At 45.0% G+C, this 23,110-nt stretch overlaps 1 protein-coding gene across 7 annotated transcripts in view; it reads left to right on the top strand.

The window, feature by feature from the left end:
• LOC109898936 (rho GTPase-activating protein 17) overlaps positions 1-23,110 on the top strand; it is a 43,827-nt gene that overhangs the window by 16,780 nt on the left and 3,937 nt on the right. For 3 of the 7 annotated variants that reach the window (XM_031835293.1, XM_031835290.1, XM_031835292.1), the window contains exons 3-20: positions 6,664-6,768; positions 6,984-7,016; positions 7,351-7,427; positions 9,339-9,450; positions 9,618-9,694; positions 9,802-9,919; positions 10,588-10,656; positions 11,172-11,253; positions 14,539-14,666; positions 17,922-18,033; positions 18,133-18,214; positions 18,362-18,442; positions 18,550-18,663; positions 18,952-19,043; positions 19,226-19,376; positions 19,846-20,097; positions 20,949-21,121; positions 21,645-22,199. In XM_031835293.1, the coding sequence (XP_031691153.1) occupies positions 6,664-6,768; positions 6,984-7,016; positions 7,351-7,427; positions 9,339-9,450; positions 9,618-9,694; positions 9,802-9,919; positions 10,588-10,656; positions 11,172-11,253; positions 14,539-14,666; positions 17,922-18,033; positions 18,133-18,214; positions 18,362-18,442; positions 18,550-18,663; positions 18,952-19,043; positions 19,226-19,376; positions 19,846-20,097; positions 20,949-21,121; positions 21,645-22,199 (2,413 nt within the window). The remainder of the gene's footprint in view (positions 1-6,663; positions 6,769-6,983; positions 7,017-7,350; positions 7,428-9,338; positions 9,451-9,617; positions 9,695-9,801; positions 9,920-10,587; positions 10,657-11,171; positions 11,254-14,538; positions 14,667-17,921; positions 18,034-18,132; positions 18,215-18,361; positions 18,443-18,549; positions 18,664-18,951; positions 19,044-19,225; positions 19,377-19,845; positions 20,098-20,948; positions 21,122-21,644; positions 22,200-23,110) is intronic. The other 4 variants (XM_031835296.1, XM_031835295.1, XM_031835291.1 and 1 more) reach the window with 3 other exon arrangements.

The raw sequence follows: 23,110 nt of genomic DNA, 5'->3' as shown, positions 1-23,110 counted from the left end.
ACAGGGTTCCCCAACTGGCGGCCTGTGGGTGATTTTTATTTGGCACCCCATGTTTTCTGGAAATCTGTTCCAAAGTATTCCCACGCGTAATAAAAGGAGACGGTATACACTGAGTGGACAAAACATTAGGAACACCTTCCTAATATTGAGTTGCACCCCTTTTGCCCTCAACAGCCTCAATTTGTCGGGGCATGGTACAAAGTGTCCAAAGCGTTCCTAAGGGATGCTGGCCCATGTTGACTCCAATGTTGACTCCCATGTTGACTCCAATGTTGACTCCAATGTTGACTCCAATGTTGACTCCAATGCTTCCCTCAGTTGTCAAGTTGGCTGGATGTCCTTTTGGGTGGTGGACCATTCTTGATACACACAGGAAACTGTTGAGTGAAAACCCCAGCTGCGTTGCAGTTTTGACACAAACCGGTGCGCCTGGTACCTACTACCATACCCTGTTCAAAGGCACTTCAATCTGTTGTCGTGCCAATTCACCCCCTGAATGGCACACATACACAATCCATGTCTCAAGGCTTAAAAATCCTTCTTTAACCTGTTTCCTCCCCTTCATCTACATTGATTGATTGAAGTGGATTGAACAATTGACATCAATAATGGATCATAGGTCAGTCTGTCATCCATAGAGCAGGTGTTCCTCATGTTTTGTTCACTCAGTGTATATAATTGTATACAAATGTAAGCAAAGTTTGAAATTGTTTTATTCAAATATTGTTTCTGTTTGGGCTTCTTGCGTTCAATTTGCAGTCTACAAATTATTTGTAATTATGTTCCATCCCCCTGACCATCCGCTCGAGTAAAAAAACAAACAGCCCGCAGCTAAATCTAGTTGTTGATCCCTGCTCTACCAACTCATTACATACTGTACCACAATCAATGGAACTGCAGAATCAGCATTGTGAATACAACAGGCTAAGCAGAGCCACAGATATTGTCAGCTTCTTCCATATATTGGTAGCCAAACAAATTGTAACCACGTTCTGCCAGGAATTCTGATAATCCTTGGTACTAGTGGTGAAAATATGATGACTGTGTGTGTATATTCTATTCAATTCAGTTTGATACTCTGGGTTCCTCCAGTGCTATTCTCAGTCTGGTTCCCAGGGAAATAGGCAACCCGTTGAGTTTAGAGACAGCAGGTGGAGTTCCTCAGAATTCCGGTTGCTCAGGGAAGACATTCTATACACTCAAAACACATTATTTCTGTCATTACGGAATGTTATTTTGTTTTCCTCTGCCCCACTTGAAGTCAGAGAGGGCGTGTGTGTACACAAACGACGCTACTTAAGAGACAGTCTCCTGCTGTTGCTTCAAGATCTTTTTCTCTTAGTCACATTCGATATATAGAATGTGGTTGACTGAAGAGAAAAGTATACTGGAAGGAAACAGTCATGGGACCGACACACAGCACTTTGCACGACCGTGTTCTATTTAGATGCATTGTGAAACGTTGTCATGGAAGGAGGGAGTGTCTGTCCAACACAGCTTAGGAATAGCTGCTACTTTTATTTATTTTTATTTTTTATTTCACCTTTATTTAACCAGGTAGGCTAGTTGAGAACACCTTTATTTAACCAGGTAGGCTAGTTGAGAACAAGTTCTCATTTGCAACTGCGACCTGGCCAAGATAAATCATAGCAGTGTGAACAGACAACACAGAGTTACACATGGAGTAAACAATTAACAAGTCAATAACACAGTAGAAAAAAAGGGGGAGTCTATATACATTGTGTGCAAAAGGCATGAGGAGGTAGGCGAATAATTACAATTTTGCAGATTAACACTGGAGTGATAAATGATCAGATGGTCATGTACAGGTAGAGATATTGGTGTGCAAAAGAGCAGAAAAGTAAATAAATAAAAACAGTATGGGGATGAGGTAGGTAAAAATGGGTGGGCTATTTACCGATAGACTATGTACAGCTGCAGCGATCGGTTAGCTGCTCAGATAGCAGATGTTTGAAGTTGGTGAGGGAGATAAAAGTCTCCAACTTCAGCGATTCTTTTGCAATTCGTTCCAGTCACAGGCAGCAGAGAACTGGAACGAAAGGCGGCCAAATGAGGTGTTGGCTTTAGGGATGATCAAGGAGATACACCTGCTGGAGCGCGTGCTACGGATGGGTGTTGCCATCGTGACCAGTGAACTGAGATAAGGCGGAGCTTTACCTAGCATGGACTTGTAGATGACCTGGAGCCAGTGGGTCTGGCGACAAATATGTAGCGAGGGCCAGCCGACTAGAGCATACAAGTCGCAGTGGTGGGTGGTATAAGGTGCTTTAGTGACAAAACGGATGGCACTGTGATAAACTGCATCCAGTTTGCTGAGTAGAGTGTTGGAAGCAATTTTGTAGATGACATCGCCGAAGTCGAGGATCGGTAGGATAGTCAGTTTTACTAGGGTAAGTTTGGCGGCGTGAGTGAAGGAGGCTTTGTTGCGGAATAGAAAGCCGACTCTTGACTTGATTTTCGATTGGAGATGTTTGATATGAGTCTGGAAGGAGAGTTTACAGTCTAGCCAGACACCTAGGTACTTATAGATGTCCACATATTCAAGGTTAGAACCATCCAGGGTGGTGATGCTGGTCAGGCGTGCGGGTGCAGGCAGCGAACGGTTGAAAAGCATGCATTTGGTTTTACTAGCGTTTAAGAGCAGTTGGAGGCCACGGAAGGAGTATTGTATGGCATTGAAGCTCGTTTGGAGGTTAGATAGCACAGTGTCCAAGGACGGGCCGGAAGTATATAGAATGGTGTCGTCTGCGTAGAGGTGGATCAGGGAATCGCCCGCAGCAAGAGCAACATCATTGATATATACAGAGAAAAGAGTTGGCCCGAGGATTGAACCCTGTGGCACCCCCATAGAACCCTGCGGCACCCCCATAGAGACTGCCAGAGGACCGGACAGCATGCCCTCCGATTTGACACACTGAACTCTGTCTGCAAAGTAATTGAGGTGAGGACACTTTATAGTAGCTGACAGTTGACTCTGTTTTGCGTGAGACTTTCCTTTATCAACCTTCCATGGCCCACTGGGATTTTAGACTCCTCTGTCTTCCAAATATCTCTCATGCTGCCATGTCAGTCTGAGAACCCACTGTTGGATCACTCTCCTGTCCACAGAAGCACTGGAGGCAGGTGCTCTATCACCACGGATCAGTTTTTTGCTTCAGCCAACTCCTGTCTCTGTAGTGCTTGTTGTCATGCCTTCCATGTTTGCCTGCTGTGAATGAATGGCATGCATAAGAGGCCTTTTAAAGTGGTCAACAGCGCAAACAGATGAGGCATCCATGCCAGTGTCTTATTCTTAGTCCCATCTGCCTGCCATCACAACACCTGGTCCTCCATGGTGGATTCATGACATCCCATAATTCCTCTGCTAGCCCAGCTGTCCATATAGCCACATAGCTCAGCTTCCACAGGGGCACCATTTATATCCCAGGCTGCCTGAGGCCACAAAACCCTGCATACACTACATGACCAAAAGTATGTGGACACCTTCTTGTCACACATCTCATTCCAAAATCATGGGCATTAATATGGAGTTGGTCCCCCTTTGCTGCTATAACAGCCTCCACTCTTCTGGGAAGGCTTTCCACTAGATGTTGACGCATTGCTGCGGAGACCTGCTCCATTCAACCACAAGCGTTAGTGAGTACGGGCAATTAGGCCTGGTTCGCAGTCTGTCTTCCAATTCATCCTAAAGGTGTTCTATAGGGTAGAGGTCAGGGCTCTGCAGGCCAGTCAAGTTATTCCACACCGATCTCGACAAACCATTTCTATATGGACCTCGCTTTGTGCACAGGGGCATTGTCATGATGAAACAGGAAAGGGCCTTCCTTAAACTGTTGCCACAAAGTTGGAAGCACAGAATCTTCTAGAATGTCATTGTATGCTGTAGCGTTAACATTTCCCTTCACTGGAACTAAGGAGCCTTCCCCAAACCATGAAAAACAGCCCCAGACCATTATTCCTCCACCAAACTTTACATTTGGTCCTATGCATTGGGGCAGGTAGTGTTCTCCTGGTATCCCCCAAACCCAGATTTGTCCGTCGGACTGCCAGATGCTGAAGCGTGATTTATCACTCCAGAGAACGCGTTTCCACTGCTCCAGAGTCCAATGGCATTGCGCATGGTGAACTTAAACCCGTTCTGTCAGCTTATGTGGCCTACCACTGTGCTGTTGATGCTCCTAGACGTTTCCACTTCACAGTAACAACACTTAGTTTCTAGCAGGGCAGAAATTTGACTTGTTGGAAAGGTGGCTTCCTATGGCGGTGCCACGTAGAAAGCCACTGAGCTCTTCAGTACGGGCCATTCTAATGTCAATGTTTGTCTATGGAGATTGCATGGCTGTGTGCTCAATTTTATACACCTGTCAGCAACGGGTGTGGCTGAAATAGCCAAATCCATCATTTGAAAGGATGTCTACATACTTTTGTATATATAGTGTAGTTCTCATGCACTCCAGAGAAAGTTTACTGTAATTTGTTCAATGGCTCTGTGTGATGATGGCTCTGGCATTTTGTAATCTACAGTGGGGCAAAAAAGTATTTAGTCAGCCACCAATTGTGCAAGTTCTCCCACTTAAAACGATGAGAGAGGCCTGTAATTTTCCTCATAGGTACACTTAAACTATCACAGACAAAATGAGAGAAGTGGGAGAACTTGCACAATTGGTGGCTGACTAAATACTTTTTTGCCCCACTGTATAATGGGGAGGCTTCCTGAGCTCTTTCCAGTCCGGATTCTGCTTTAGCCAATTATAGCTGTCTCCTTTACTCTGTCAGGAACGAGAAACCAACCTGGTTACCAAGCAAGCTTAGACTGACTTCAAAACAACAATAAATGATATTCACAACTGCGGAATTATGGGTACTATGAGTGTTGTCTAGGAATCCAACCCTCTTCTATGTTGTTTACTGCTGTTTGTGCTTAGACACAGACACGCTCTCACACCCTTTCTCTGGCTAGCCGTGTCGTGTTCTTGTCTGGACATCTTATCAGTCCTGGCACAAACACACTGGTCAGTCACATTACAGTGGGGATTCCCTGCTCAGTGGATGTGTCATAGACCAAACTAGGCTCTGAGCTGATCAGTTAGCTAGACAGAAGTTGTTGTACTCTTACAGATCCTTCTGGTCTGTTTGTTTGTCTGTTTAGTCCTTTGTCTTCAGTCTCTTTTGATGTCTCTCTCTGTGGGATGTCACTGTCTGGGAAGTCTGTCTGTGTGGGAGGTCAGTCTCTGTGTATGATGTTGGGGTGAGTGTGTTATGTCTGCGTGTAAGAATGTGATGGTAAAGAGAAAGCGACAGTGGCACCCCTGGCGCCATGTAATCAAAAACACACACACATCCCCAGGATCTCCTCCCGTAGAGAAGAATGAGGTGGAACTCCAGTCAGAGGAATCCCATGTTCCTGTGCCATGTGCTAACAGGGATCAGCCCGAACACACAGCGTTCCCCGTTCCTGTTGAGGAGGCAGGATACCCCCTCCACACTGTCTGACCCAAGAGAGAGTGGGAGAGCGGTAGAGAGAGCGGTGTGGAGGAATCAGCCGTTGGAATTCTTGAGTTCGAGTTCTGTTTTAGTAACACAATTGTCATGGTTTCTGTTGATCTGTTCTGACAGTCTGTCCATCTGTCTGTCTGCCCTATTCCCAAAGGCATTGTACTGAGCTGTCAATTTCTCCTCCCTCCCTCCCCCTCTAGTTTTCTGTGCAGGTGCATTTAGTATTACATCCTTACTTATTTTTAAAACAGACACTCCATGTTCCAGACTGGGCATGTTCTGTACAACAGACACTCCATGTTCCAGACTGGCAACAAATAGCATAACAATGGTCTAAAGAACTGTTTGAAAAATACATTTCTATGTAGTTTGTTAGACAGATTGCAGACAACACTTTGGAAGTTGCCATACAGTTTCACCATCTGACAGCTGTACAAGGCTGGCCTAGTTCCTCTGCAGTATTAAGTCGTTTTCTGCCCTGGCTTCAGAGTGCTGTGAAATCACAATTTTAGAACATTCATCTGCTCTTTTAATGCTCCAAACAGCAGTAACAGCCCAGCAACAGTCTCCATGAAGACGCTTTCAATGAGTCATCCGTTTCATAGAAAACGTTCCTATGTTGTCCAGCTGGGAGAGGCCGGTAATCATTCATGCCTGACCTTTGACCTCCATGTAGCTGACTGGACTTCAATGAAGCGGCCGTCAACAGGCAGGGATGAGGGAGATTAGAGGAATATAGTTACATGTCAACACCATTCATTCTACTGGACAGAGTTGTCAGAGGACCAAAAGGGCTGAGAAAGATGGATCAGTGCAGTTCTAAACTACAGGCATAACCCTTCAACTCCGTGTCCCTGTCCCTAGGAACTGTCTACATCTTCTGCGCCACAAAGTTCCTCCACCAACATTTGTTTTTATAAACAGAGTTGAGTTCCCTTTCTTACTGTGACAAAGTAGTGCGGAACATAATGGATTCCTAGCCTTGTTACACTATGAAACACAAGATGATGCATTTAATCATTCAACATACGGGTTTTACGAAAATCGTTTCCCGTGTCTATAGCCTGTAGCTGCTTTACCACCGAGTTGTATACTACATCACAGTAAAGATCTGTCTGTATGTAAGTGGTCGTTTGTCGTGCACAGATTGAGCGGCGCATGGAGATGGTACGCGTGGTCTCCCACAACACACACAAGAGGATGGTCACGTGTCTGCAGGGCCACATTGGCACCGACGCAGAGAAGAGACATGTAAGTACAGTTATCATTAACATTATTCCTGACCAAATTGTCTGAATCACTAGATCAAAGATAAGAATATATTTAGGATTAATTTCCCATTAACTCTTCACCTACCTGATTAACACTAGATTACCCTACCCCCTTGAAAATAATGTTCTATATCAGCAATTTGTGTTTTTTTTGTTTACCTCATGATCCAACATGTACAATTGTGTCAATGCCAGTCCGTACCACGCCTATACACAGGAAATGGTCAGGTAAAAAGACACGTTTACATTCTCATAGCTACAGCTCTAGCTCTGCTCCACCCTCCTTCCATGTATTTCAGTACAGCTTTATGGGAATAGAAAGGAATGATGAGACATCATACGGTGTCTAGTTGTTACAGTATGTCAAATTAGCTCTTAATATCACAATAACTGTAACATCCTCATTCTTTCTACCGCTCTATATTGCCCAACTTAATCAAAATGGACTTTCCATTGATGAACCCTTAAAAGGAAAGCACTAGAAACTTCTTGTTGGTGCCTCCGTTGGTATCTAATAAATGTATACATATCTCTTTTCCCTTTCTACAAACACACCTCACAGAAAAAGCTTCCTCTGACAGCGCTGTCTCAAGCCATGGTGGACGGAGGCAGTCAGCTGGGAGAGGAGTCTCTGATTGGGTGAGTGAGGGTGAATTGACAGGTTAGACAACCAATCGTCTGTCTGACACTGGTTATATGGAACAGATGAACCCTAGAGAGATGGAGAATATGTGGCTAACAAACTGACCCAATTATTATCAGCGGTCTTTTCAGTCATTTCTTGTTTTTGTGGAGGATCAGGAAGTGTCTAGAGTGGATGTCTATCCACATAATGAGGATGTTTGCCAGACTGATTCTCCATTTAACAGAACGAGCTACATTGTTGCCTTGTTCGCATAGTAAGACAGTGACAGAAACAGACAGGCACTCAGACTAGAGGATGTAGAAACTACCCAGAGATTTACTGTTACTGTCTGCTTTTAGGAGGAAGTGAATCTATCTCATTTGACAAGTTGCCAATGTTTAATATGATGTATTTGTGGATGCGGAATGATGGATTTGTAAGGTATTGTCAAAGGTGATGAATGTGACATGTACAGTACCAGTCAAAAGTTTGGACAGACACTATTTTTACTATTTTCTACATTGTAGAATAATAGTAGTAACCAAAAAAGTGTTAAACAAATCCAAATATATTTGAGATTCTTCAAAATAGCCACACCTTGATGACAGCTTTGCACACTCTTGGCATTCTCTCAACCAGCATCATGAGGTGGTCACCTGGAATGCATTTCAATTAACTGGTGTGCCTTGTTTGAAAGTAAATTTGTGGATTTTCTTTCCTTAATGCATTTGAGCCAATCAGTTGTGTTGTGACAAGGTAGGGGTGGTATACACAAGAGCTACGATTAAACTGGGTCTCATGAGGACTGCCACAGGAAAGGAAGACCCAGAGCTGCAGAGGATAAGTTCATTAGTTACCAGCCTCAGAAAATGCAGCACAAATAATTGCTTCACAGAGTTCAAGTAACAGATACATCTCAACATCAACTGTTCAGAGGAGACTGCGTGAATCAGGCCTTCATGGTCAAATTGCTGCAAAGAAACCACTACTAAAGGACACCAATAATAAGAAGAAAAGACTTGCTTGGGCCAAGAAACACGAGCAATGGACATTAGACTGGTGGACATCTGTCCTTTGGTCTGATGAGTCAAAATATGAGATTTTTGGTTCCAACTGCCGTGTCTTTTGAGACAGAGTAGGTGAACGGATAATTTCCGCATGTGTAGTTCCCACCATGAAGCATGGAGGAGGAGTTGTGATGGTGTCGGGGTGTTTGCTGGTGACGCTGTCTGTGATTTATTTCGAATTCAAGACACACTTTCTGCAGTGATACGCCTTCCCATCTGGTTTGCACTTAGTGGGACTATCATTTGTTTTTCAACAGGACAATGACCCAACACACCTCCAGGCTGTGTAAAGGCTATTTGACCAAGACTGAGAGTGATTGAGTGTTGCAGCAGATGTCCTGGCCTCTACAATCACCCGACGTCAACCCAATTGAGATGGTTTGGGATGAATTGGACCGCAGAGTGAAAGAAAGGCAGGCAACAAGTGTTCAGCATATGTGGGAATTCCTTCAAGACTGTTGGAAAAGCATTACAGGTGAAGCTGGTTGAGAGAATACCAAGAGTGTGCAGAGCTGTCATTAATGCAAAGGGCGGCTACTTTGAAGAATCAAAACTCTATTTTGATTTGTTTAGCACTTTTATTTTGGTTACTACATGATTCCATACGTGTTATTTCATAGTGTTGATGTCTTCACTATCATTTTACAATATAGAAAAGAGTAAAAAATAAAGAGAAAACAGTGAAAAAGTAGGTGTATCCAAACTTTTGACTGGTACTGTAGATGACCCTCTGCAGTTATTCGTCATTATTTTGAAGGACAGTAATGGTGACATTGACCCCAATGGCTCTTCCTGTGGCATCTGAATAACCTTTGACCTGTGTGTGTGTGTGTGTGTGTGTGTGTCTCCTCCTGACAGGAAAATGATGGAGGTGTGTGGAGAGGCAGAGAACAGGCTGGCGTCAGAGCTGCTGCAGCATGAGGTTCAGATAGAGAAAGACATGCTAGACCCCCTAAACCAGCTAGCAGAGGTGAGGAGGAGATATTAAGTGCCTTATTCTATCCAAACCTGTATAAAGAGTATCCAATATTTAGTCAAAACCATTCTAACTCCATCATAAATAATTGAGTCAATATTCAGTGTGTATTTGGAAAAGTGCCATACGTACTTAACAGACGTGAACATCCATATTCTCAGGTGGACATTCCCAACATCCTCAAACAGAGGAAGCAGCTAGCCAGGCTAGTTCTTGACTATGATTCTGCCAGAGCGAGGTGAGCCTGTGTACATGTATCACCTTTATTAACATTTAGAATGTGCTAGAACATGTTTTAAAGTTTCTAACAACGTTCTAAGCTGATCTGCGGTCTACCCCTTCCAGGTGGTTGCAGGCAACCAAGTCGATAATCTCAGGAACAAACACTCAAGCACTGACGGCCAAGGCAGACCTGCTCAAAGAGGAGGTGGATGAAGCAATGAATAAAATGGAACTGTGCAAGGTAAGGCCTTAAATGGATAAATCACCCCACAGTTAAGTTTGACTGACGCTCTGCTATATGAATTAGGATAAATCACAGGCCTAAATCCCAGATGAATGGTAGTTGCTCACATGAGAAGAAGAGGAAGTGACACTATGGAAAGTTTGGACAGAAGAAGGTAAGGACAGAAATGGACATTCCATGCCCAGTACCGTTATGGCTGTTTGATTTAGGAAGAAGGAATGCCCAGTCAGCTGTGTGTGCGTGCCTCTCTCTCTGCGAAGTGCTGCGTACTGAGAGTATTGTGTGTATTGAGTTAGTGTTGTGTGTCAGGTCTTCTGTCCAGGAAGCTACATGATTCAGTGTTTTCCTTCCTCTGCGCTCCAGGCCTGTTCAGCCCTGCTCTACACTGCTACTATACCCTGGCCCTGTCAACAGCAGACAGATTTATGAGTCACTGTGGAAGGCCTAATGACCTTACCCAGCACTAACACTAACAGAGCTGCCACCTGAAATACATTGATTGGATTTTGAGACCAGAGAGGTGGATGGGTTTAGGTCGATATAAAACAGGCAGGAATTTGCCTTTTATAGTGAAATTACTGTTGATGGATCACATGTTTAAGTCCTGAGAGTTGGTCCTTCTCTGTCATCTGCTTCTAATGATCTCGTCTGCTCCTCTCTCTCAGGATCAACTGGCTGCAGACATGTACAATTTCTTCTCAAAGGAAGGGGACTATGCCTGCTACTACGTTATGGTGAATCAGCGTGTGTGTGGGAATGTTCATAGCTGTTGGGTGACTGGTGAACAGTTGGTTTGTTGTTCCTCTCATTGTTGACTGACTTTCTTTTTTCTTTTTCTCACCTCTCTCTCGCTCACCGTTTCTCGCTCGCTCTCCTTTTCTTTCTCGCTCGCTCTCCTTTTCTCTCTCGCTCGTTCACCTTTTCTCTCTCGCTCGCTCACCTTTTCTCTCTCGCTCGCTCTCCTTTTCTCTCTCGCTCGCTCTCCTTTTCTCTCTCGCTCGCTCTCCTTTTCTCTCTCGCTCGCTCTCCTTTTCTCTCTCGCTCGCTCTCCTTTTCTCTCTCGCTCGCTCTCCTTTTCTCTCTCGCTCGCTCTCCTTTTCTCTCTCGCTCGCTCACCTTTTCTCTCTCGCTCGCTCACCTTTTCTCTCTCGCTCGCTCACCTTTTCTCTCTCGCTCGCTCACCTTTTCTCTCTCGCTCGCTCTCCTTTTCTCTCTCTCCCTCCTCTACACTGTTCTGTTGTGTTCCCAGCTCTTAGAGGCCCAAGCTGATTACCATAGAAAATCTCTGACTGTCCTCGAGAGTGTCCTGCCAACCATACAAGCACAGCAAGGTACACTATACTCCAGGTGCAGTACAGCCCAGTTCCCCTCTCCCTGTGCTGGTTGAAGTTGCCCAGAAGTTATCCTCCTCCGATCCTGTCCTACTCCCCTCTAAAATCCCTCTCAGCGAGATACAGACCAGTCCTCACCATCTCCTTCTAAAAACCTCTCTATTTCTCGTCACAGGCTCTTTTTTCCCTCCCCATAAAGGTTTAACTGAGCGTGACACAGGAACTCTGTCCATTAGTACCGTGATGATATTGCTGGGTCAGGCTAAAGTCTTAAGTTATCATCTAGGTCTGGGCCAGGTATCCCAAACTGGGGCACACGCAATGCCGTCGGGTACGCCAAATAAAAATGTGATTCACATTTTTTAACCTTTATTTTACTAGGCAAGTCAGTTAAGAACAAATTCTTATTTTCAATGATGGCCTAGGAACAGTGGGTTAACTGCCTGTTCAGGGGCAAAACGACAGATTTGTACCTTGTCAGCCTGGGGATTCGAACTTGCAACCTTTCGGTTACTAATCCAACACTCTAACCACTAGGCTACCCTGCCGCCCCATTTAATTATTTTATTTTCAAACAGTCCATTTATATTTTCCAACGGGGCTCTACATTTGGGTGAGGGTTTTTTCTCGCCTGAGTAGCCTCGTTTCACTGCCAAAAATAAAATGAAACCATTTAGTGTTCAGTGAAATAACAACAATGTTAAATACAGGTAGCCTAGTCAAATAATTAACATCCAATCACATGAACCGTTACTCTCTCGTGGGAATTCCACTAATGGTCTGTATGTAGCCAAACGTAGCTGCTGCTCATGTTGGTATCTGTACTGATGGTGTAAAAGCCATGACAGGGAGACATAGTGGGTAACGTGCATCCCCTGGGAGGCTCTTGCTGTCGAGGGAATGCCCGACAGCTTGAAAGATGTTTTGGACAGTACAGTGAAAATGGTTAACTTTGTTAAAGCAAGGCCCCTGAACTCTCCTGTATTTTCTGCATTATGCAATGATATGTGCAGCGACCATGTAACGCTTTTACAACATACAGAAGTGCAATGGTTAACAAGGGGCAAAGTATTGACACGTTTTTTTAAATTGAGAGACGAGCTTAATGTTTTCTTTACTGACCATAATTTTCAGTTTCCCACACAACTGGCCTATCTGGGTGATGTTTTTCCCTCGCCTGAATGATGACTCTCCGCAACTATATTCAATGTGCGGGACATATTGAGGATATAATTAAGAAGTTGGAGCTCTTCTCTGTCTGCATTAACAAGGACAAAACACAGGTCTTTCCATCATTGTATGATTTTTTTTTGTCTGCAAATTAACTCAAGCTTACGGACAATGTCAAATGTGATATAGCGAAGCACCTGAGTGAGTTGGGTGCGCAATTACGCAGGTACTTTCCCGAAACAGATGATACAAACTGGATTCGTTATCTCTTTCATGCCCTGCCTCCAGTCCACTTATCGATATCTGAACAAGAGAGACTCATTTAAATTGCAACAAGCGGTTCTGTGAAAATTTTATTTAATCAGAAGCCACTGGCAGATTTCTGGATTAGGCTGCACTCAGAGTATCCTGCCTTGGCAAATCGCGCTGTTAAGACACCGATGCCCATTGCAACCACGTACCTACACTACCGTTCAAAAGTTTGGGGTCACTTAAAAATGTCCTTGTTTTTTAAAGAAAAGCTCATCAAATTGATCAGAACTACAGTGTAGACATTGTGAATGTAAATTACTATTGTATCTGGAAACAGATTTTTTTTTTAATGGATTATCTATATAGGCGTACAGAGGCCCATTATCACTCCTGTGTTCCAATGGCACATTGTGTTATCGAATCCAAGTTTATCATTTTAAAAGGCTAATTGATCATTAGAAAACCATTTTGCAATTATGTTAGCACAGCTGAAAACTGTTGTCCTGATTTAAAGAAGCAATAACACTGGCCTTCTTTAGACTAGTTGAGTATCTGGAGCATCAGCATTTGTGGGTTCGATTATAGGCTCAAAATGTCCAGAAACAAAGACCTTTCTTCTGAAACTCGTCAGTCTATTCTTGTTCTGAGAAATGATGGCTATTCCATGCGAGAAATTGCCAAGAAACTGAAGATCTCGTACAATGCTGTGTACCTTCACAGAACAGCGCAAACGGTCTCTAACCAGAATAGAAAGAGGAGTGGGAGGCCCCAGTGCACAACTGAGCAAGAGGACAAGTACATTAGTGTCTAGTTTGAGAAACAGAAGCCTCACAAGTCCTCAACTGGCAGCTTCATTAAATAGTACTCGCAAAACACCAGCCTCAACGTCAACAGTGAAGAGGCGTCTCCGGCATGCTGGCCTTCTAGGCAGAAGTTGTATACAAGCAACTCGATCCAGACCATTTCGCACATTCTGAAGTTGGAACAGCGTTTCTAGCATAAAGGCTGTTGGAGGAGTAGGTGGCGGAATAATAAGAAGTAAGTTGAATATCTGAGCTGGGGCTGCTGCCGCTATCCCCACCAGTAAATGTAGTGTCAGGCTTACAATGAGAGCAAAAAACAACATTTGAGAGTGCACAGACCCTGGTGCTAAAGGGGGTACGCAGCTGGAGGTTGAATGTTTGAAAGGGTACACGCCTATAAAAGTTTGGGAACCACTGGTCTAGGCAATGCATTGTCACCCTGCCTGCATAGGTTACAGCTGTTTATTTGTTAGACCACTTCAATCACTTATAACTAACTCTATTAAAGTGACACATCAACCATCTCTCGGTTGAAGTATTTGCTTATTTTTACTAAATTATGTCTGAAGGCATCTGGTAGGCTGTGTCATGTAGGTTATTGCTTATTGTTCCTGTAGGACTGAAAATGATTGCAGGGAAGGCATTCATTTATCTGTTTCCACTCTTTTTAGTATGGGTTCTCTCTTTCCCTCTGTGTTCGGCAGGCTGGTTTTTCTCCTGTAAACAGGGTGTGGTCTAAATCAACCCTTCTCTCCCAGCATGTGGTTTATGATGATTCAAACATTCCACACATCAGATCTACCTGGGCTTTCCTTTCCACTGAGTGCACAGAAACTCACCAACACATTCCATGGATGGAGACAATGTGGTTATCTATTGGAGGAGTGAGTGACTGATGGTTGGCCAGAGGGGACGTTGTTGACCTACAAATCTACCATTCCCAGGCCTCCTAACCCCTCATCCGCAGTCATCCTACCATCCTCTTTCTGCAGACCCGTAACAACTTTAGTTTTGTTCCCACCATACTAACAGTGCTACCACTCTGTCTCTCCCCCGTCAGACTCGTGGACAGAGAAGCCAGCGTTTGGGACGGGTCTGGAGGAGCATCTGAAGAGGAGCAGCAGAGAGATCGCTCTGCCATTAGAGGCCTGCATCATGATGCTGCTGGAGACTGGCATGAAGGAGGAGGTAGGGAGAGAAGGATGGATGGATGGATTGAAGCATTGTGGGAGCGAGGTAGAGGGGGAGAAAGTGAAGGGGGATCATAGTTGAGGACAAAGAAATTTAAATATGGATGCGTGAATTAAATAATACAAGGATGAATGAAATGAATCCATGCAGAAACTTTTTGTGGTAAGGGCCCAAACATGAAATGTAAAATGCACTTTAAACCTCTTAAATGTAATCTACATAATGTGATAGACTGCATTCAGTTTGCTGAGTAGAGTGTTGGAGGCTATTTTGTAAATGACATCGCCAAAGTCAAGGATCGGTAGGATAGTCAGTTTTACGAGGGTATGTTTGGCGGCGTGAGTGAATGAGGCTTTGTTGCGAAATAGGAATACCGATTCTAGATTTAATTTTGGATTTGAGATGTTGAATGAGTCTGGAAGGAGAGTTTACAGTCTAGCCAGACACCTAGGTATTTGTAGTTGTCCACATACTCTAAGTCAGAACCATCCAGAGTAGTGATGCTAGGCGGACGGGCAGGTGCAGGCAGCGATCGGTTGAAAAGCATGCATTTAGTTTTACTAGCGTTTAAGAGCAGTTGGAGGCCACGGAAGGAGTGTTGTATGGCATTGAAGCTTGTTTGGAGGTTTGTTAACACAGTGTCCAAAGAAGGGCCAGAAGTATACAGAATGGTGTCGTCTGCGTAGAGGTGGATCAGGGAATCGCCCACAGCAAGAGTGACATCGTTTATATATACAGAGAGAATTTTAGAAAGAGGGTCCAGATTGTCTAACCCAGCTATTTGTATGGGTCTCGGTTGTGCAGCTCTTTCAGAACATCTGCTGTCTGAATTTGGGTGAAGGAGAAGCTGGGGAGGCTTGGGCAAGTAGCTGCGGGGGTACGGAGCTGTTGGCCGGGGTTGGGTTAGCCAGGAGGAAAGCATGGCCAGCTGTAGAGAAATGCTTGATTATTGTGGATTTATTGGTGGTGACAGTGTTTCCTAGCCTCAGTGCAGTGGGGCAGCTGGGAGGAGGTGCTCTTATTCTCCATGGACTTTAGTGTCCCATAACTTTTTGGAGTTAGAGCTACAGGATGCAAAGTTCTGCTTGAAATAGCTGGCCTTTGCTTTCCTGACTGACTGCGTGTATTGGTTCCTGACTTCCCTGAAAAGTTGCATATCGCTGGGACTATTTGATGCTATGGCAGTACGCCACAGGATGTTTTTGTGCTGATCAAGGGCAGTCAGATCTGGAGTGAACCAAGGGCTACATCTGTTCCTGGTTCTACATTTTTTGAAAGGGGCATGCTTATTTAAGATGGAGAGGAAATTACTTTTAAAGAACGACTAGGCATCCTCTACTGACGGGATGAGGTCAATATCCTTCCAGGGTACCTGGGCCATGTCGATTAGAAAGGCCTGCTCGCTGAAGTGTTTTAGGGAGTGTTTAACAGTGATGAGGGCTGGTCGTTTGACCGTGGACCCATAGTGGATGCAGGCAATGAGGCAGTGATTGCGGAGATCCTGATTTGAAAACAGCAGAGGTGTATTTGGAGGGGAAGTTGGTCAGGATAATATCTATGAGGGTGTCCATGTTTATTGATTTAGGGTTGTTCCTTGATCATTTGTGTGAGATTGAGGGCATCTAGTTTAGATTGTTAGATCTAAAAGGTTTAAGAACTGGCAATAAACATATTTGATCCCATACATTTTGAAATGTTAACAAACATGAAGAGACACGAACCGAAAACATTCAAATCTGCTGCAACCTTCTCTGAGTTCTTTCCACTTGTAAGAAATGCTTTAAAGTCCAGAAGTTGTGGGGGGAGCTGGAACGTTCCCTGTCAGAAGTATTACAATGTAACTGTACTTTTAATCCGTCTGTCTGCATATTTCAAGACGTGGCATGTGGGGGTGTAGTGAGATACCCGATGGGCTGGACGATTCTCTTCTCATCACTCATCTTGAAAAAACGTACACTAAAAACTTGGAAATCAATCCGCCCTCATTAACACAATGGGAAAGTCTAATGATTTATTAATGAAATAGCATGGGCGACTGAGAAACACATTGGTACAATTTAAGTGGCCAACAATAATGCAGACACTAGGGATAAGGGTGTGAGCATGCTGGGGTAGGGGTGTGAGCATGCAGGCACTAGGGATAAGGGTGTGAGCATGCTGGGGTAGGGGTGTGAGCATGCAGGCACTAGGGATAAGGGTGTGAGCATGCTGGGGTAGGGGTGTGAGCATGCAGGCACTAGGGATAAGGGTGTGAGCATGCTGGTCTGGGCAGAGGAGATGTAGTCATTGTTTGTCTGTAAGTTGTTGTTAGTCTAAATTTGTACAGTGCATTCGGAAAGTGTCCATACCCCTGGACTTTTTCCACAATTTGTTACGTTACAGCCTTATTCTAAAATTGATTAAAAATAAAAATCCTCATCAATCTACACACAATACCCCATAATGACATCGCAATACCCCATAATGACATCACAATACCCCATAATGACATCGCAATACCCCATAATGACATCGCAATACCCCATAATGACATCGCAATACCCCATAATGACATCGCAATACCCCATAATGACATCACAATACCCCATAATGACAAAGTGAAAACAGATTTTTGATTTTTATTTCTGCAAATAAAATAAAAAATATCTTATTTACATAAGTATTCAGACCCTTTGCTATGAGACTCAAAATTGAGCTCAGGTGCATCATGTTTCCATTGATCATTGTTGAGATTTTTCTACAACTTGATTGCTTGATTGGAGTCGGCCTGTGGTAAAAATCCAATTGATTGGACATGATTTGGAAAGGCACACACCTGTCTATACAAGATTCCACAGTTAACAGTGCATGTCAGAGCTCCGAGACAGGATTGTGTGCAAAAAAAAGAAAGCTATATATTATTACAAAAATAAATGTCAGCAATTATACTGTAATTCCGAATTATCATGCTATGCGTGTTGTTTGCTGGCAAGGTTCTAAATCAACTGTGTTTAGTTCTCACCATATTGTCTTCCCATTCAATCTATGTGTGAACACAGAACACAGCCTGTGGTGAGAGGAGGGACTGTTTGGGTGGGAGAGAGTAGAAGTTTTGTTTGTGTGTGAATTGAGGTTTATGTTTTGTGTGAGGAGAAGCTTCATGTGTGTGAATGCATGAGAGAGGTCAGTGTGTTTGCGTTTGTATGAGAGTGAGTACAGAGTGTCTGATTAAGCCCTGTCTGTCTCATCCATCCTGTCTGTGTGTTGTACCAGGGCCTCTTCAGGATCGCAGCAGGGACCTCAAAACTGAAGAAGCTCAAGGCTGCTCTGGACTGTTCCACCTCACAGCTGGAGGAGTTCTACTCAGACCCCCACGCTGTCGCTGGTACGATCCTAACCCCCACTCACATATTGTACATTTTTCAAGTAATGTAACTGAAATGATTGGCAGACCATTGCTCACATAACAGTCCTTTCATTCCAGGAGCCCTGAAGTCTTACCTGAGAGAACTACCTGAACCTCTGATGAGCTTTCAGCTTTACGACGAGTGGATTCAGGCGTCTAGGTAAGCCACCACCACACACTCCATTCAATAGCAGCCATACTGTAGCTGTAGAAGGAACGTAAAGGAGAAGTAGTAGAAATGAAAAGTAAAAAAGGAGTGAAATGATGGCAGCCATGAAACAGATTGTCCCTCTGTGTCTCTCCCCAGTGTTCTAGAGCCAGACAAGCGACTGCAGGCCCTCTGGGTTGTGTGTGATCAATTACCAAAGAACAACAAAGCAAACCTAAGGTGGGTAATAGATGGACTGGTTCACACAACTTGTGTGTAATATGTTACCCTTTTTCTTAACAGCTAACATTTACCTTACCTGTGCCTGTCTCTGTCCTGTGTTGTAGGTATCTGGTGAAGTTCCTGTCCAAGCTGGCTCAGGACAGTGAGGTCAACAAGATGACCCCTAGCAACATCGCCATTGTACTGGGACCAAACCTGCTGTGGGCCAAAACGGAGGGGTGAGAAAAGGGGAGAGGGGGGAGGAGAGATGGGGAGTACTCACTATTCAAACTGAAAAACTAAAGTTTGTGTTCACAAATTGGTGTCATAATCATGTAGTGTTTGTCTGGGTGTCAAACTGATTCCCTGGTGGGCCTAGTTTCTGCTGGTTTTTCCTTTCAATTAAGACCTAGACAACCAGGTGTGGGGAGTTCCTTACTAATTAGTGAGGAACGACAACCTGCAGACACTCGGCCCTCCGTGGAATGAGTTTGACATCATGTCTGCTCTCCTCTGTGTGCCTGCAGCACTCTAGCTGAGATGGCTGCTGCTACCTCTGTTCACGTGGTGACCATCATAGAACCCATCATACAACACGCTGACTGGTTCTTCCCTGAGGGTATGTACATATGACCTTTGACCCTTCCACTTTGACTAGGTCCTCAAAATGGAGGTCATTGGTCTCCTTTCTCTGTCAGTGGTATAAATCTGATTCCTAGGCTACTGAAAAAAATGGATCTGTTGTTTTTTTTAAATGGCCCCTAAAGGAATTCTACTTGCCTATTGTCCCCATGTGCGCAGATGTGGAGTTTAATGTATCAGGGATGTTTGCCATGCCCACCCCTCCTTCCAACCACATCAACCACTCTATGGAGTACGACTGTTCCACCATCGAGAGGAAGAGGCCTGGTAGCATGGTGGGGCCAGAGAACGATACACTTCGCAAGGACAGGTAACCACTAACCACAGCACCCCATCACTAGTAGCTCATTCCCTCTACTTTGGACTGCCGTGGGGTGAAAGGTCAAAGACAGGTCCTGTACCTGCCAGTGCTCTGAGCTGAGGATATCATGCTATCATCAATCGAAATGATTTTCACTTTTAGAACTCAATAATAATTCATTTACACTTTGAATGTTTGGTTTGATTGGTAGCTTTGCTGATTATCACTACTTACATGAGGGGCTTTTTGAAGCTTATTTCTGGATGTTTAGTACTATAGGCGTAACTTTAGACAACAAATCTACTTAACATCCCTTTTTCTCCGTTTGGTGTGGACTACCTCTCACTCTCTTGTTCTCTCTCTCTCATTTTCACTCGCTCTCTCTCTACCTACTCTGGGACTTGGTGATTCTGTCCTGTGGGTGTCTTTCTCAACATGGCTCTGCCGTCTGCCTCTCTGTCCTCTCCCCCTTCTCTAGTTCTGCTAACAAACTGTCGGACCATAACACCATCCCCCGTAGAGGCAGCAACACGTTAGGTAGAAAGCAGCATGTTTCACCCGCCTTCCTGCCCCCCTTACCCCCTGTGGAGTCCCCAGGGCCTGGGCAGGTCACGGGGTGTGTGGCCGAGCTCCAGGCCCCGCCGGAGGGCTGCCAGCCTAGCCTGGCACTGGGTATGGCTGCCCTGGTGGCAGCGCAGCAGCTTCTAGCTACCACCACGGAGGGTCTCAGGTAAGGACGTGGGTGTGTAGTGCACTGTGGAGCACAGACACGCATGCCACTCCACTGCATGATAAGAAAACACACTTTTGACTGCAATCTTTGATGATGATCTGTTGTTAAGGTGTGTGTGCGCTGTTTATGGTGATGTGACTGCTCTTGTACAAATATATATGTTTTATGTTCATTCTAATACAAAAAATCTATTTCAAACATCATTTATTTGAGTGGAAAATGACTGGTATGGGTACCAGTCTGTTTAGCTAACGTTCCACTTCTTGTAATCCGTCATATGCCACATTTTTAGCATGACAGGAGTGGAATACTAGCTAAACAGACTGGTACCCATACTAGAAAATCTCTCTCTTGCCTTTCTGACTCAACTTTTCCTCTCACTGTCTAACTGCATTTTCCTCACTACTAACAAATAATCATTATAATAACACTGTGAGTACATCTCAGTTCAGACCACTGGCCCTGTACAACAATGGCTGCTGTGAGCCAGCCATCCTCAGAGGTCCCTCACGCCTCTGCTCTCACACTAGAACACATGAATCAGCAGAAAACTGTTGTACAAAGCTCTGTCCTCGGAAATGTTGTTTGGCCATTACTTCTGTCCTCTCATTGAGCTTATGTAACTTTTTGAAGGATGTTTTTGAATCAATTTATGAAAGGATTCTATTCAATGTCAGTTCCAAACTGTTCTATTGGTTAGAATATAGAAGGTAAACCAAAGAAACAGCGTAGTGTAGTTAAAGAGAAAAAGCTCACTCAACATTTTTTATATTTCATGGTGGATATCTTCAGAGCTCTACACTAATATCTGGGTGCTGTACTTACAATGGTGACCTCTGTCTGTTAAGCAACCCAAAGCGTGACCCCACCTCCACCCAGACCCTCCATCAAAGGAACGGTTCAGGAGGGGACAACCCGGGCACAGCCAGCCCAGCAGGAGGAGGTGGAGCAGGGGGACAGCTGGGAGTGGTAGGCCCTGGGGCCGGATCCATGGGGCCCAGTCCACACATGATGCGCAGAGGTTACTCACTCCTTAAAGCAATTCAGCTCACCTTTATTAGGTTGTTAGACATTTGTTTGTAGCTATATGCATATGGTATCATAAGGAAATTTGAATAAAGAACCTATTCTGTGCTTTTTCATTAATAAGTCTTATTACAAGGTAAATTGCACTAGTAGTTATATTGTTACATTTTGACAGATTTAAAAGCATGCTACACTGGATGCCTCACCTTTGCAGAGTGTGAGATGCACCTAAACATTTGAATGAAACCTGGATGTAAGCAACGCGGTTCAGAGGCCCGCTCTGGTTCTATTTTTTAAGAATTTAACACGTGCCTCATGCCCGAGAACACTACATAAAGTGTCTTGGGCTCTGCTCAGGCCGGCTATAGTTACGGGTCCAGTGTAGCAGCTAGAAACCCACCGTTTTTGTGACGCCCCAGTGTAGCTCCCCTGTTAGACATAGACATGCAATTTCAGGTAGCCTCAAATATATGTAGACACAAGATATTTTCTGAAGTCAACCTCTCTCTACTATCCAGGTACAAAGAAGCCAGCCCCTGCCCCTCCCAAGCTGCCCAACCCCCCTATAGGCCAGCCCAGTAACCTCACCAACCACAACCCCTCCTCGGGCCAGTCCCTCAGCCCCTCCCCCAGACCCATCTCTTCCTCAAGCCACTCCCCTACCTCCCCCACCCTGCCCACATCCCAGCCCTCCACCACCCCCCGCCGCCACTCCAACAACCAGCCCTCCATCCAGGCCCCCAACCACCCACCCCCACAGCCCCCCACACCCTCACAGGTCAGCCCCCCATCCCAACCCAGGGCCCTCGGCCATCCCACAGGAGACAACCCGGGGGCGGAATATTCTCCAACAGACACCCCCACCCCGCCTGATACACCTCCACCCTCCACCGTCCCCCAGGACATACCCAGTGCCCATCCTGCCTCCACCTTGCCCTTCCAGTCAGGCTCCCTCCCCCGACCACGCCCCGTCCCCAAACCCAGAAACAGGCCCAACATTCCTCCGCCCCCTCAGCCCCCCACACAGGGAAATGATACCAACGGGATCTGCAGCACAGCCTACAAAATCATGGGTGAGTCCGGTCAAGTGATGCTTTATTTTCCCATGAAAGGAGATTAATTTGGTTGTTGGTAACACGCCACAGAAGGACATTAACAACAAATTCTAAAAACCGACACAGAACTGACACACTATATATACAAAGCCATTTAGTGGATTCGGCTATTTCAACCACAGGTGTGTAAAATCGAGCTCACAACCATGCAATCTCCATTGACAAACATTGGCAGTAGAATGGCCTGCTCTGAAGAGCTCAGTGACTTTCAACGTGGCACCGTCATAGGATGCCACCTTTCCAACAAGTCAAATTTCTGCCCTGCTAGAGCTGCCCCGGACAACTGTAAGTGCTGTTATTGTGAAGTGGAAACGTCTAGGACCAACAACGGCTCAGCCGCAAAGTGGTAGGCCACACAAGCTCACAGAAGGGGACCGTAGCGCTTAAAAATCATCTGTCCTCAGTTGCAACACTCACTAAGAAGTTCCAAACTGCCTCCAGAAGCAACGTTAGCACAGTAACTTAGTTGGAAGCTTCATGAAATGGTTTTCCATGGCCGAGCAGTCGTAAGCCTAAGTTCACCATGCGCAATGCTAAACGTCGGCTGGAGTGGTGTAAAGTTTGCCGCCTTTGGACTCTGAAGCAGTGGAAGCGCGTTCTCTGGAGTGATGAATCACGCTTCACCATCTGGTAGTCTGACGGACAAATCTGGATTTGGCGGTTGCCAGGAGAACACTACCTGCCCCAATGCATAGCACCAACTGTAAAGTTTGGTGGAGGAGGAATAATGGTCTGGGGCTGTTTTTCATGGTTTGGGCTAGGCCCCTTAGTTCCAGTGAAGGGAAATGTTAACGCTACAGCATACAATGATATTCTAGATGATTCTGTGCTTCCAACTTTGTGGCAACAGTTTGGGGAAGGCCCTTTCC

The sequence above is a fragment of the Oncorhynchus kisutch genome, linkage group LG11 (assembly GCF_002021735.2).
Source record: "Oncorhynchus kisutch isolate 150728-3 linkage group LG11, Okis_V2, whole genome shotgun sequence".
Classification (NCBI taxonomy): Eukaryota; Metazoa; Chordata; class Actinopteri; order Salmoniformes; family Salmonidae; genus Oncorhynchus; species Oncorhynchus kisutch.
The sequence above is the reverse complement of the archived record's forward strand: the minus strand, read 5'-3'. Positions and strand labels throughout refer to the sequence as shown.